This window comes from Clytia hemisphaerica, unplaced genomic scaffold (assembly GCF_902728285.1).
Source record: "Clytia hemisphaerica strain Z4C2 unplaced genomic scaffold, Clytia hemisphaerica genome assembly, whole genome shotgun sequence".
In the NCBI taxonomy this organism is placed as follows: domain Eukaryota; kingdom Metazoa; phylum Cnidaria; class Hydrozoa; order Leptothecata; family Clytiidae; genus Clytia; species Clytia hemisphaerica.
In genome coordinates, this window is record NW_027103507.1 from 375879 (window position 1) to 389734 (window position 13856).

The 13856-nt window shown below is 34.4% G+C and overlaps 1 protein-coding gene across 2 annotated transcripts in view; it reads left to right on the forward strand.

The window, feature by feature from the left end:
* The first annotated feature begins 746 nt into the window (after positions 1–746).
* Positions 747–13856, forward strand: part of LOC136798889 (serine/threonine-protein kinase MRCK alpha-like) — a 46435-nt gene continuing 33325 nt past the window's right edge. For both annotated transcript variants that reach the window (XM_067055550.1, XM_067055551.1), the window contains exons 1-11: positions 747–883; positions 5348–5657; positions 5885–5976; positions 7317–7400; positions 7698–7793; positions 8343–8491; positions 10909–11002; positions 11666–11722; positions 11899–12042; positions 12203–12264; positions 12697–12797. In XM_067055550.1, the coding sequence (XP_066911651.1) occupies positions 5474–5657; positions 5885–5976; positions 7317–7400; positions 7698–7793; positions 8343–8491; positions 10909–11002; positions 11666–11722; positions 11899–12042; positions 12203–12264; positions 12697–12797 (1063 nt within the window). In that variant the 5' untranslated portion in view covers positions 747–883; positions 5348–5473. The remainder of the gene's footprint in view (positions 884–5347; positions 5658–5884; positions 5977–7316; positions 7401–7697; positions 7794–8342; positions 8492–10908; positions 11003–11665; positions 11723–11898; positions 12043–12202; positions 12265–12696; positions 12798–13856) is intronic.

Here is a 13856-nt window from a genome sequence, read left to right on the forward strand (position 1 = left end):
TATTTACCTTGCCTGGTTTAGGGACCCTCAACAAAAAACTTTCGAATTTTTTATCGGCATTGGGCCGATAAGGGGGTGGGGGGGGTTTCCAACTACATACCAATAAAAAAACAAGTATTGGGACGAAAATATTTTCAGCCAATTTCTTTCTGATTTTGTCCACAAACTCCACTGAAAGCATACAATTTCACTTGCTTTCACCTTCGCGCACAAATTCGCAACTTTAAAAGTACAGTTTTGAATTAGCTTTGATAAAAAAAATATTTTTTCATTGGCCAGCGTGCTGCCATTTCCTTCGAAATGTTGCGACTTCATCGCGTCTTTTTAACTTTCGTTTTGGGTATGAACAAACTCAATGTTGGTGCAAATAGACAAAAACTCAACAAAGACGGGTGGGAAGGTGAGATCAACGCGATGGCAGACATGATTGTAAAAAATTGTGTTATCGAAGATGTACAGGCATCGAAATAAGGGATAGAAAGTGCATCGCAATTTTTTGATAAGCATGATTTTGCATCCTAAAATGGATCAATTTTCAATTTTTAGCTTGTAAGTAATCCAAAAACGCATCGCGAATTGCGAAATGCGATATGCTAATTCGATCCCTGATGTAAAAGTTGGTTTCAAAAATTTTGGCCGATAAGGGGGGGAGAGGGTCTGGAGCTTATCGGCCCAATGCCGATAAAAAATTCGAAAGTTTTTTGTCGAAGACCCCTTATCATCATCCATTGTTAAATATTTTCATTAGACAAATTCAAAGTTCCAAATACCAGTTTGATTCACAAAGTTGTATAACAGTACAAAAAACAATCCAGTTGCTTCGAATAGGAGAAGATCACGAGAAAAGGGAACGGGATAAAGAATAAAAAGAAGACCATATTATGTAAGATTCAAATCATTCTTTTTAATAATTTTCCTAACTTAATTGGAAAATAGATGATTAACTTTTATATTTGAACAATGTATATTTGAATAAAGATGAAGATTTTTAAATTTGTTTGCTAAAATAAGGAATTTAAAATATAAATATTGGGTCCTGAAATGACACGCGCGATTGTAGCAAGTTTTCGAAAATCTGGCCCGAACATGATCCGAAACTGCGCGGGCCAGCGCGGGTCATTTTTAAAAAGTATTAATCAAGAGGCCCGAACATGTTCGGGCCATGCCGTGGGTTGTGTCACACTTTCTTAGAGAATAGAAAAAAACACAAGTTCCGAAATTTGGTTTTAATTTTAGTAAGTGTATGAGGTCCGTAAATTTTTTGAGACAAAACTTTCTCACAGCTCGAACCCGTCATGTATGTATCCAGATTATAAAATTACAGTGCTCCCGGGTCTCCTGTCTTGGTCAAATATATACGGCCAGGTGGGTCAGTCAAAAACCTGGCCTACCACCATGGGTGGTCCTAAATAACTGCTATGAAAAAAAATCTATGTTTACAGACATTTCCTCTCCAAGTTAAGAACAATAAACTATTGCAATCTAACAAGATGACTACAATGTCAATATGTCAATTTAATGTGATCAAATAAGTGCGAGTTGTAAAAATAATTACCTCTATAATTCTGAATCTGTTGCTCGTGTTTAACAGTTTAGAACGTTAACAATTTTATAATAAAAAATTATGTTTTGTATAAGAAGCAATTATTATTATTATTTGGTTTAATTGGTTCAGTGTATCAAATCTTTCAGTTTAGTTGACACTTTGGTATCTTCATTGCGTCACAGCGAAAGATTTGTTTTTATTTAAGTTTGTATCTTTGAAAGACCCCATCGGATTTAGGCAGGGCTGTCAGATTTAGGACCACTCACGGTACCTCTGTGGCCCAGCCATATTGCCTACCTTATGGCCCACCAAAAAATCAATTTAGACTACCTTAGACCTTTGGACCACACTTTTTGGCCTCATAGTGCGTGAAGCCCTAGGCAACTGGCTGACTTCTAATGAAGTGCTGGGAAAATTTTTCAGGGGTCTCCATGGGCTTGCCATGGAGCTCAAAAGGGAACCCCCTTTTCAATATTCTGGGGACTTGGTAAAGGATCTGCCCCAACTGAGGTTCCAGTTGTTCTTGACTAAATTTTCACTACACTGTGCTCCATGAAACTGGAAGTACCCAGGCAGTCCCCCTATGGCCATGGCTCCTTCGTAAAAGTGAAAGACACATCTGGACTTATTTCATACTTTTCAGTCCCTAGTTAGTTTGTAGTTATTCTGACTTCCTGGGACTTTGAGAGTTATTTTCTTTGTTTTTCAACTGTTTGAATGATTTTCTGAAAGATCGACACCAATGGGATTCAAACCCACTAAATGTAAAGTTCCGATAATAAGAAACCCAGAGCCAAGCCATTTTTCATGCCCTTTAAGCGTCCGGTTATCTTGAAATTACTAAAATATTGGTAAAAACAGCCTTTTTAGTGGAAAAACACTGGAAAAAGTGCCCTTTTTGGCCACCAACGGACGCTACCTTGCCTTTCTAAAATATGGCCTGGGAGCCCTGCCTATCCACTGCGCTACGGATTCATACCAGCAGAAGATCGTTTCTAATGGCTATTTATACTGTACGTACATACAAACTACAGAATTTACCATATTAAGAGAAAATTGCAAAAGAGTGCTTGTTTCGAGCTCTAACCCTAACCCTAACTGAAAATAACCCAATTCCTAGCCAATCTGATACATAACCATACCCAACCCTACTAGGTTGCCTGCAGGTCCTGACATTGTCAGATCCGAAAAATATAGATGTGTCTTTTGCTTTCATCATCAAGCATTATCCTGGCCAGACGATGCTTAACATCAATGGCATGGGTGCCTTAATCATATGTTTCTCTCTTCCCTGTGTCAATCAAATTACTCACAATTGAAACATGCGAAATCTATATGTCAGGTGTATAGAAACTCAAAACTTAATTATTTTGTTTGTTTATTTTAGTCCAGTTAGAATGATATAAATCAAATAATTTTTTAGAGTTTTAAGGTGAGTCATAAGGTAGGCCATATGGCTGGGCCAATGAGGCCAATCTGTCTGAGTTATATTATAATATTTTGAATTATATGCAAAATTACAGGAACAAAAAGGATGACCCATGGTATGGCCTGAACTTTTCAGGTAATGTTTATGCCAAAATAGCTAAAAAGATTTCTGCCACAAAATTTTGAATTTTTGCATAGGTCATCATGTTAAGAGACTATTTCAATTTCACAATTGTCAAGTGGCCTTAAAAATTTCTGTCCTTACCATGGTTGGATTTAGTTGGAAAATATGCAAAACATATACCGTGAGATTGAGTAATTCTTGCATCAGTGGAGGCTAACATACATAGCCCTCAAATGAAAAACCTGGCTGGTCATTAAAATACAAAGTTAAATCAAAACAAAATGGTAGAGTAGAGCTGCGACCGGAGCTGCGTAGTTGTATTTTAATGACCAGACAGGTCATTCATTTGAGGGCTATGCATGTTAGCCTCCACTGATGCAAGTTACCCAATCTCAGGGTAGAACTTTACACACTCAGATTATAAAGACAACAAAGGATTTTTTAAATGTTATACTCGTTTTTGTATAACAATAAAATATGGAATTTTATACCTCCATCTAATTCTGACACCCCTCAAATTTTTACCTCAATTGCTGTATAAACATATTGATCATATATTTTTAAAGCACAAACGAGATATTATTTCTGTAGATCAGATTCTTTTAATAAAGACAATGTTTTTCTCGTACTATTTTTTACAATCGATGTTTGTTTATCTTTGTTGACTAGCACTATTGTTAAATATGTCTGTAAAATATATAGGCTGAACAATAAATGAAAACTACCAATATCAAGGGGATTCTCTGACTGGTAGAGAGAAAGAAATCATTTTTAATCAGTGATTCTGACATTTCTATTACAGTCTGACAGTTTACTGCTAGTTATTCTAAGTTCCACAGAGGATAAGAATTTACTACAAGTGGCTAGAAATTTGTTTTCCTGTCAGATTTAAACTTAACCTTAATGTTTTAAATATGAAAGTGTTATGATCACAGAAAGTCAATGTTCTCACTGGACTACTGTACATCTCAATAAGACTTGAATAACTGAGAGTGATTTAGGCTATAATTGACCCCAAGAAGAATAGAAATCGCTTTGAATAACTGAAGTTTTGAATAACTAAGAGTGTTTTTGCCTGAGTTGGGTTAGAAGATCCAAGAGGGTCGCCATCTCACTTCAAATAATTGAATTATTCCAATCAGTACAGGTTCAAATAACAGGGAGTCCATTGTAAATATCTTTAAAGACTGGTGTTGAAATTAGATGAGGGGTGTCGACAAAAGAACATTTCACGGTATATAATTCAAAAAGAAAGAACTGTACCTTATAATGCTGATATACCTTGTATGATTCCGTCATAGCATCTATCTATATGGTCTTTTAATGTTTATTAATGAAAACTAAGTAAGCTGTTTAAAAAAATCACTGTAACCACTTTGCTAGAGATGGATATAAAGACTTTCCTTTTCAAGCAAGAAAATATTAGAACCCTCGTTTTGATATACAAGAATCAGCGCAACAAGTTAATTTATAAATAAGTATTTAGCTGCTATCAATTAGGGGGTTCAGATCTATGTTTTGATTTGAAATATGATGTCACTTTGCAGGGATATTCCCAAGAGAATATAATCTACCATCAGAATTATAAGAAGTCTGACTGTGCCAGGTATTGATTCCATAATATCATCATGCATTATTACTTGTAAGTAAAAGTGTAAAATGTAGTATATTTTTAGCTTGTAATTTTTGGTAGAGATCCTCAACTTAATGATTTTCTAGACCTCTTTTAAGCTCCATTGAAGAAATCTTGTGGTATTTTTTATTTTTTAGGTTGGTTAGAGTTTGTAAAAGTACAGTAACATACTTTTAGTCGTTACTTCATGTATGTAGTTATAAAGAATAAAGAATAAAAAGCATAAAATCATTCTAGCCATTTGGAATATAGGCATTGGGTAACCTGGGGAATATCCTTAAGTAATCACTTTCAAGCAGTAAGCAAGAGACATTTACATCTAGAAACCATAGATTGATCAAAAGTTTGTCTGCTTGCATAAGTTTTCTATATTCATTAGAATACTAACTTTTACAGCTTGTAAATGCTAAATGGCAAAGCTAAACCCAAATTTACTAATGGTTAACATCAATTTATCTACTTCCTCCTTTTAATTTGAAAAATTATAAATGAATTGTTAGCATCATTATGCAACCGTCTCTGGATGTTTTTTGTTGTCAAGTTGTATTCATTTTAGTGAATGAATTTATCCTTGTTATGATTTGATTTAAAATATTGATGCATCTCTATTTACCAGGCAACAATGACAATAACTTGAAAGTTATGCACAAAAGATGGAAAAACATTGCAAATACAGAACTAACAAAAACAAGATAATTATATTTGATATGAGCTGATAGTACATTGAAACAAAAAGTATATTATGGAGAACGATTATGCGGAAAAGAGGCTTCGTGCCTTGGAAAGGCTATATCTTTCACCTAACAATATCCCTAGAGAAATGTTCAGTGCTGAAACCTTACTGGATATTCTCATTGTTTTGTATGACGAATGTAACACAACTGTCATGAAGAGGGATAAACGTGTTCTTGACTTTCTGGAAGTTGGTAAATGAATTTTATTGTAATATGCTCAAATGTCATTGAAACAATATGTGTTAATTTACAATATCCTGTAACTTTTGGATAGTGATGCTTTCATATTGATACTGATTTGCTAACATATTCCCATAGGAAGGAAAAATCCCCTTTGATATTGCTATTTAAAAATTTCTCCTCAGTCACCATAATAAATATCCATACTGTCACATTTTATAACTACATTTGAATTTTAGCTAAACCTGTTGCAACAAGAGTGAAGAATTTGAGATTGAAACGTGAGGACTTTGAAACTCTCAATGTTATTGGAAGAGGAGCATTTGGAGAGGTACGATTTGTCATCAATCCTTTGAGGATCTATATTTCAAGATCAGATATATAGTGGTTTCAAGGAGTAAGCAAAAAAAAAGTTATAACATGTCAGTGCAAGAAGTTGTTGTGGAGAAGATGGAAGAGGGAGAGGGTATTCAGAGACCTTTTTTAATGAGATCTGGTCCCTAGGATGGATGATTACTTGGCTTGATATAATTAATTCAGATTAAGCAGGGTTCATAAAGGCAAAGGCGGTCAAGCTGCTCAAATAATAGGATTTATACTAAACTATTAATAGCTACTGTATTCCATACATCAATGACAATAATATTTCATTGAAATCAAGGATTTAGGCTCCTTCAAAAAAATCTTGTCTCCTTGCACAACGAGCACAACAACCTAAATCCACTCAGTAGCAAATTACTAAACTGAGGATTTAAGCCAGGGGGGGTCAGTACTAAAATGTAAGACATACATGAGTACTAAAAGGATTTTCGCTAATTTTTGACATACCCCCACCTATTTTTCGAAAATGTTATTTTAGTACACATGTACTAAAATTATTTTGAGCAATTTAACATAGATACCACCCATTTTTTGCCCTTTTACGGCTTTAAATTTACCAAAATGGGGTCATTGTTACAAACCTAGTCGAATTTAGTGCATCAATTTGCAAAATAATATAATTTTATTACTAAACTGTGCTGAACTGTACATAAAAATATTTTTAAAAAATTGGAAAAATTCTGAAAGATTTCTGAAGATTTTTTCGAAAATTCCTAAAAAAAAAATCAAATTTTTCCAAAGTTTTTCCAAAATTGTTGAAAAAATGCTCCATTTTGGCTGATTTTAGAACAAAATACTAAGATTTTTCAAATATTCTTTAAGGGACCACCCTTTTTGGTATTTTAGTACACATGGTACTAAAATTATTTTTGAGCTTTTTTGCACTACCACCACGTCACTAAATGTCATGATGTCTGAGATTTTAGTACCGACCCCCCCCCCCTGTTTAAGCAAGACTAAAACTTTAAACCTTTGCTTTGCTCCAACACTCAGGCCATATTTAAAAAAGACAGGGCAGGCGGCACCCTTCCAGCAACAGCTAAAAAGGCTGTTCGTACCACAGCACAGTTTTGGTGATTTGAAGGGTACAGACAGAGGCTAATAAAAGACCCAAAAAAGGCATGAAGAATGTGATATCCAATCCATATATGCAATAAATTTGAGAAATAAAGTCAAGTTTTCAATCGATTGCAAGAGCAGACATAATATTTGTGTGTAATGTACATCCCAGAAACACAGTGAGTACCAGGCCGCTGGTCAAACATTTGATCATAATTTAACCTTTTTTAGGTTGCAGTGGTTCAGATGAAAGCTACCAATCAAGTTTTTGCTATGAAAACATTGAATAAATGGGAAATGGTAAAAAGAGCTGAGGTATTCTGATTTTCTTTTTGTTTCATTTACCTTAGTTGTTTCCCTTGGGGGCAAGTTACTCACAAGCAGCAAGGCTTAAAAGAAATTGTAATATTTACTTCTTATAGGCAAAACTGATTCTATACTTTTAGCTGTCTTCGTTTCAAAATAAGTAAAGACCCTGAGTTTTAAAGCACTTTGAATTTCAAAAATGTTTAAAAAGATGATTGGTGTGTGTATAATTCTTCAATATTTTGTGTTGAGTTTGCAGAATCATAAATGTATATAAAATTGGTTTCTATTCTCTTTCATTAAAAGACGGCTTGCTACAGAGAAGAACGTGATATTCTTGTGTTTGGTGATAAAAGGTGGATAACAAAACTACATTATGCATTTCAAGATTCTGGTAATTTGGTGAGTATGCTTTGGAGTTGCAAAATAGTGGTATAATTCTGTTTTTTATGCCCTAAACCTGAAATGAACCCTTGATTAGAAATTACTCAAAGTGTGCAGAGGGGTCCAGCCCCCCAGCATTTTTCAGGGGGGGGGCTAAGGGAAATAAACCCCGGCTAAATTCTAGAAACATAGCCCCCATCTTCACAAAGCAAAATATCTAAGAAATTTTGCATGCAAATTGGCGATAAATTCATTGCACCGCAGAAAAAGCTCTGCTCCCAGTTCTATTACACAACACTCAGCCTTCCCTAGCAAGCTAGCCCCCAGTATTTTTTGGAGAAATACAGCCCCCACTCAAACAAAAATGGTTTAGCCCCCCTCCCCAAGCTCAGGGGGGTGCATTCTATGGTACTGTGGTACCTAAAATAAGGTTCAGATTTTAAGACTTTTTACTAAACAATAGAAAAAATTCATCTAAAACTTAATTAGAATTCAAATTAAAATCTGTTAGCATGTTCATCCCTTTTCAATGATTTTTAGAATATCCTTTTACTTTTTTCCTTATAGTACTTCGTCATGGACTATTATAGTGGTGGAGATCTGTTAACATTGTTGAGTAAATATGAAGATCATTTGCCTGAAAGCATGATGAAATTCTATGTGGCAGAGATTATTCTGGCGATCAATTCAATACATGAAATGAATTATGTTCACAGGTACAGTTGAAATCTTTTTTTAAATTCCAGCCTTGATGAGCCATTCCAAGAAAACATCAACCAACACCTCTATCAGTGGTGTTGGTTGCTTTGAACAAAATGACGTTTTATCTGAACTAGACAGTTTTGTTGACTTTTGTAAAAAGAAAGAAGTCGACAATACCATCATTACAGACATAAATGTTAAAACATTGGCATATATCAAAAAATGTAAAAAACAGAAGTCACCACGGCACCTTCAATTAACCAAACAGTATCTCAAACAAAATAATCTTTTGGCTATCCCATTTGATAAAGGCATCGGTATTTGCATCATGAAATCATCAACGTACAACGAAAAATTAAATGCGATCGTGAACTTGCCACAGTTTGAAAAGGTTTTGCCGAAAAGGAAAAATGAACGAAATCCTATCTTGAAAGAAGAAGACCGCGTCGTCAAGTGCCTGTCAGATCTTCACATAAAGAATAAGATATCAGAGAAACTTTTCAAGAAACTAAAACCCATCGGTAGTCAACCACCTCGCTTGTATGGCCTAGCGAAAGTCCATAAAAATGGTTTACCGGTCAGACCAGTACTTTCAATGCCTGGCTCAGCTTACTACAACATCGCAAAACAAACCGCCGAATGGCTTTCCGTTGTCAACGAATGCTGCATCAATACATCTTCGAAATCCATCTCCGATAAATTGGACGAAATTGTTTTGAAAGCTGACCATGAACTTGTTAGTTTCGATATCGTATCTTTGTACACTAACGTTCCAGTTCTTGAAGCCATCGATGTTTGTGCTGATCTTTTATATTCTGGAGAATACAAAAAGCCTCCAGTTGATAAAGAAACTTTCATCGAACTGTTGAAAATTTGCAGTGAAAACGTAATAATGCTAACACACGATGGTCTTTACAGACAAAAGGATGGTTTGGCGATGGGCAGTCCCCCAGCACCAATGCTGGCAAACGGCTGGTTGAGTACGTACGATCCTATTATAAAGGAGGATGCTATGATTTATGAAAGATACGTGGACGACATCTTACGTGACATTCATAAAGATAAGATCGATGACACTCTCGAGAAAATCAACACATTGAACCCAGAGTTTCTTAAATTCACCGTCGAACACGAATCTGACGATAAGATCGCGTTTCTTGACATGGAAATACACAGAACTGTTAACCGACTCCAGTCCACTTGGTTTACCAAGTCGACCGATACGGGTTTGATGATGAACTATCTTGCCCTTGCCCCAATGAAATACAAGAGATCAGTTGTTTGTGGTATGATTCACCGAATTTTCAGAGCTTGCAGTAATTTTATAACTTTTCATGAAAGTATCGAAAAAGCAAAGGTGATTTTGGAGAGAAATCAGTACCCTAAAGAGTTCGTTGATAAAATTGTTGAGGAAACTTTAAATAAACTAGTTGGTAAACAGGAATCAGTTGAAAAAGAAACAACTGATGAAAATGATGAAACTGAAAAGCATTTGTTCAAAATTCAATATCGGGGAAAAATTTCTGATGAGTTCAAAAATTCTTTGGGAAAAATTAATGCTCCATGTCAAGTTGTTTTTAAAACTAAAAAATTAAAAACCGTTTTGCCAAGTTTAAAACCATCTGTCCCGACTTCGTTAAAAAGCTCTCTGGTTTATCAAATTAAATGTCCACGCTGCAGTGCGTGCTATGTCGGTTTCACACGCCGACATCTTATCAGCAGAGTAAAGGAACACGGACAACCGAAAAAACCGGTGGCAAGACACATGGATGCTTGCAACCACACCCTAGATATGGATGACGTCAGTATTTTAGCACGTAGCACTCGTACAAAAAACGTCGAGGCTCACTTATTGACTCTTGAGGCTCTTTTTATTGCACAATTAAAGCCTTCTATTAACACGAGAGACGAATACAAAAGCCATGAATTGGTCATAAAACTATTTTGATTTTTTTTTTTTGTCACTTGAGAATTAGCTCTCATTTAATTAGGTTTTGTAGGTTGTTTTTTTCAATCAAATTTTTTCAATCAATTTTTTTTTTCTCTTTACAGTAGGTTATGTGTAGTTGTAGTGTGAGATGTATATGATGTTTTTACTCTAGATTTTAATCTTGTTTTTATTCTAATTTTTAGCCTGATGATGATCTTAAAAATGATCGAAATATATTGCAAAAAATAAAAATCAAAAGGATTGTTGGTTCCTCTTTATGAGATCTATCAGTGGGGGGCAATCGCTTTGTGCAAATGCGTGAATGGGCTTTGGCATTTGCGTGAAAAATTAGTGTGACTAAGTGAATAAGGTCAGCTGGGACTCATCAGTGCTATCAAATGATGCATGGGTCCTACCTACTGATATCCAGTCAAAAAAGTGTGATACAATGTACCAGAATGTACCCCTTATTTAAAAATGCTAATTTTGTGATAATTTCAGAGATATCAAGCCAGACAATGTGTTAATAGATGTGAATGGTCACATAAAGTTGGCAGATTTTGGATCTTGTTTGCAGATTGGACCTGACGGTTATGTAAGTAAGGCTTTTACTGATACTAAAGCTTCTTTGTAAAGATTACCTACTATAAAACTCCACCTTGAAATTGGGATTTAAGTTTAAGTTTTAAAAATTATTTTCCAAGAGACCAGACCCCATTACTCGATAAATTCGTTAATCAAACAACTCAAACTTACTCAAACTTACTCTCGAACCTACTTGAACAAGTAAAGTCCGAGTAATTCCTTTACTTGAACTTTTGGAAATTTTCAAAAATTGGTGAGGAGTTCCAAAAGTTTGAGAAATTCAATTGAAGAAAAGTTCGATAAGTTTGATTAGTTTTACGAGCCTCACCGGTAAAATTTAGGAGCAAAAAGAAATTAAATCTTCCTATTTTATCAGATGGTATGCTATGGTTGAACTAGAATTGGCAGATTTTCAATTTTCAACTTTATTCGAACTTCACTCAAAACTTTTAATATACCTAATTACTGGAACTTATATTTTTGAAAAATTTTGAGGAGTTTGAGTAATTTGTTTACTCGAAGTTAACTTGTTTGAGTAAGTTTGAATAAGTTCGGAGTAAAAAAGTGGTTTGGGATCGAGTAATGGGGTCTGGAAGAGAATATTTGAAACATGTCTCTAATGTTTTTCATTAGAATGTTATGTTAATCAGAACTTTTTTACATTTTTAAACAGGTCAAATGTTCAGTTGCAGTTGGAACACCAGATTACATTAGTCCTGAAATTTTACAGGTAAGTTCTTTTGGAGGATTAGAGGGTTATGTTGTGTTGAACAAAACAGCCTAACGCTTGATTTCCTAAAAATTAAAATAATTGGTGTGATTTTTCAACCTTTTTACAAAAGTCTTGAAAAAATTAGAGAGTTAAAATTGGATGGGAATAAAAAGATCTGTCTAATTTTTCAACAGGCAATGGAAGATGGTAAAGGTCAATATGGAAAAGAATGCGATTGGTGGTCACTGGGTATTTGTTGTTATGAAATGATATATGGGGAAACACCATTCTACGCTGAATCGCTCATTGAAACCTATGGACAAATCATGGATCATAAGGTATTTTATAGAAACTGATGAAAGGGATCTTTTTTTCAACTCTTCTTTTAACTCAGCAAACGGCCAACATGACAAAGTACAAATTATGTTTGAGAGTTTAAAATTCTCTCTCTTTTAAAAAGGAAAGACTCGATTTTACTTTTTAACACTTTTTATTCAGAGTAAATTCAAATTTCCAGACGATTATGAAGTATCAGATAGTTGCAAGAACCTTTTATCCAGGTAATCCGTACTCAGATTCTATCATTCCTTGAGGCTCAAGTTTCCTATATATAACCATGTAAAATAGTTACATAACCACCCTCCCATAGTGGAGTGAAATGAAGTATTTTTTTTAAAAGATTTTTGCCTTGTGGAGGTACCAGAATGATATTGATATTAGTCTCTTCTAATTAATCTCTCCTAATTGCATTTCGCGGGTTTCAATTTTCGCGGTTTTGCCCTTATTTGGACAAATTTCTTTCACTTTCCTAGGGGTTTTGCAATTCTTTTGATAGAATTGGAAAAAATTGTATTTCGCAGGTTCAAATTTTTGTGGCTTTGCCAAATAACCGCGAAAAACACTAAAATCAATTCACGTGAAAATTAGTTCCAATAAGGTAAATAATGATTTTAATGATTTACATGCATTAATATTGCTCTAAATAATTTCAGTTTGGTTTGTGATGCTGATAAGAGGCTTGGTAAAAGAGGACTTCACGATTTCAAGCAACATTCGTTTTTCAATGGAATCGATTGGAATAATATTTTAGATAGTAAGTAAAACCGATATGATACTGCTAGCTGAGTACATATTTTTTTGGAAAAATGGATGCACGTGTAGCTTCTGGCTTTTCCATGGACTGGACTGCACTGACAAGTGGCCTAATGTAATATGGCAGACTCCATTTTTCGGCTTTGTTTGAGCATGCAATCCATTCCACTAGATACAATCATTTTATTGAAGAAAAACAAACAGAAAATCATGACCAAGTGATAATTTATAAAACTTATTGTAGCTCTTTAAATCTCAAAGGGGTTTTTGAAATAAATTTCGTTTTGTTGTTTTTATGGAATTTTTAACAACTAAAGTGAACACTTTTAAGATGCAAAATCCTCTAGTCTCCTCACTGGTCTCTTAGAGCCATAGAAAACATCAGAAATCAAAGTTCAGTCAAAAATAAACTATATTTCTACTACATTTGGATCAATTGAATTGAATTTTTAATTCTTACCGTAGAATCAAATTTTTGTAACTACTAGTCGCTTGTTATTCGACAGGCCTTGACTGGTATGTTTAGTCTTTTTGCTACTTTAACGTTTGCCATTGCATGCCCTTTTTTGAGAGATTAAATAAGAAATCTAACATTATTTTAGTGAAGTAAAAACTACAAAAAATAAATTTGAATCTTCAAAAAATTATATTTAACCTACCTTACCAAATACTTTCTGTACAACCCTATTCAAATAGTCCATTGCAAGTCTTTTTCTCTTGTTCATGTCAAATTTCATGTTGCCAAACGCTCTGCAAATAATCTTAAAGCTCTTCATGAATCCTGACAAGATGTAAGATTGTTATTTTCCTGTTGAGAAGATCTCCCTTAGATAAGACAAGGTCAATCACTTTATTTTTTTGAGACGTATATTTAATTGATTTCCCTGTTACCTGCATGCTATTATCATAAGGAATAGGTAGATCTGTATCATTATCAATTTGTTTTGAGAAAATCTTTAAAATACATTTCAGTGAGTGTAGATAATTCAATAGCGACTGTCTTTTGCAGAGCGTCTTTTATTGACGTGCCAGAAAAACTGTGACAAAATTTGCTGCACTG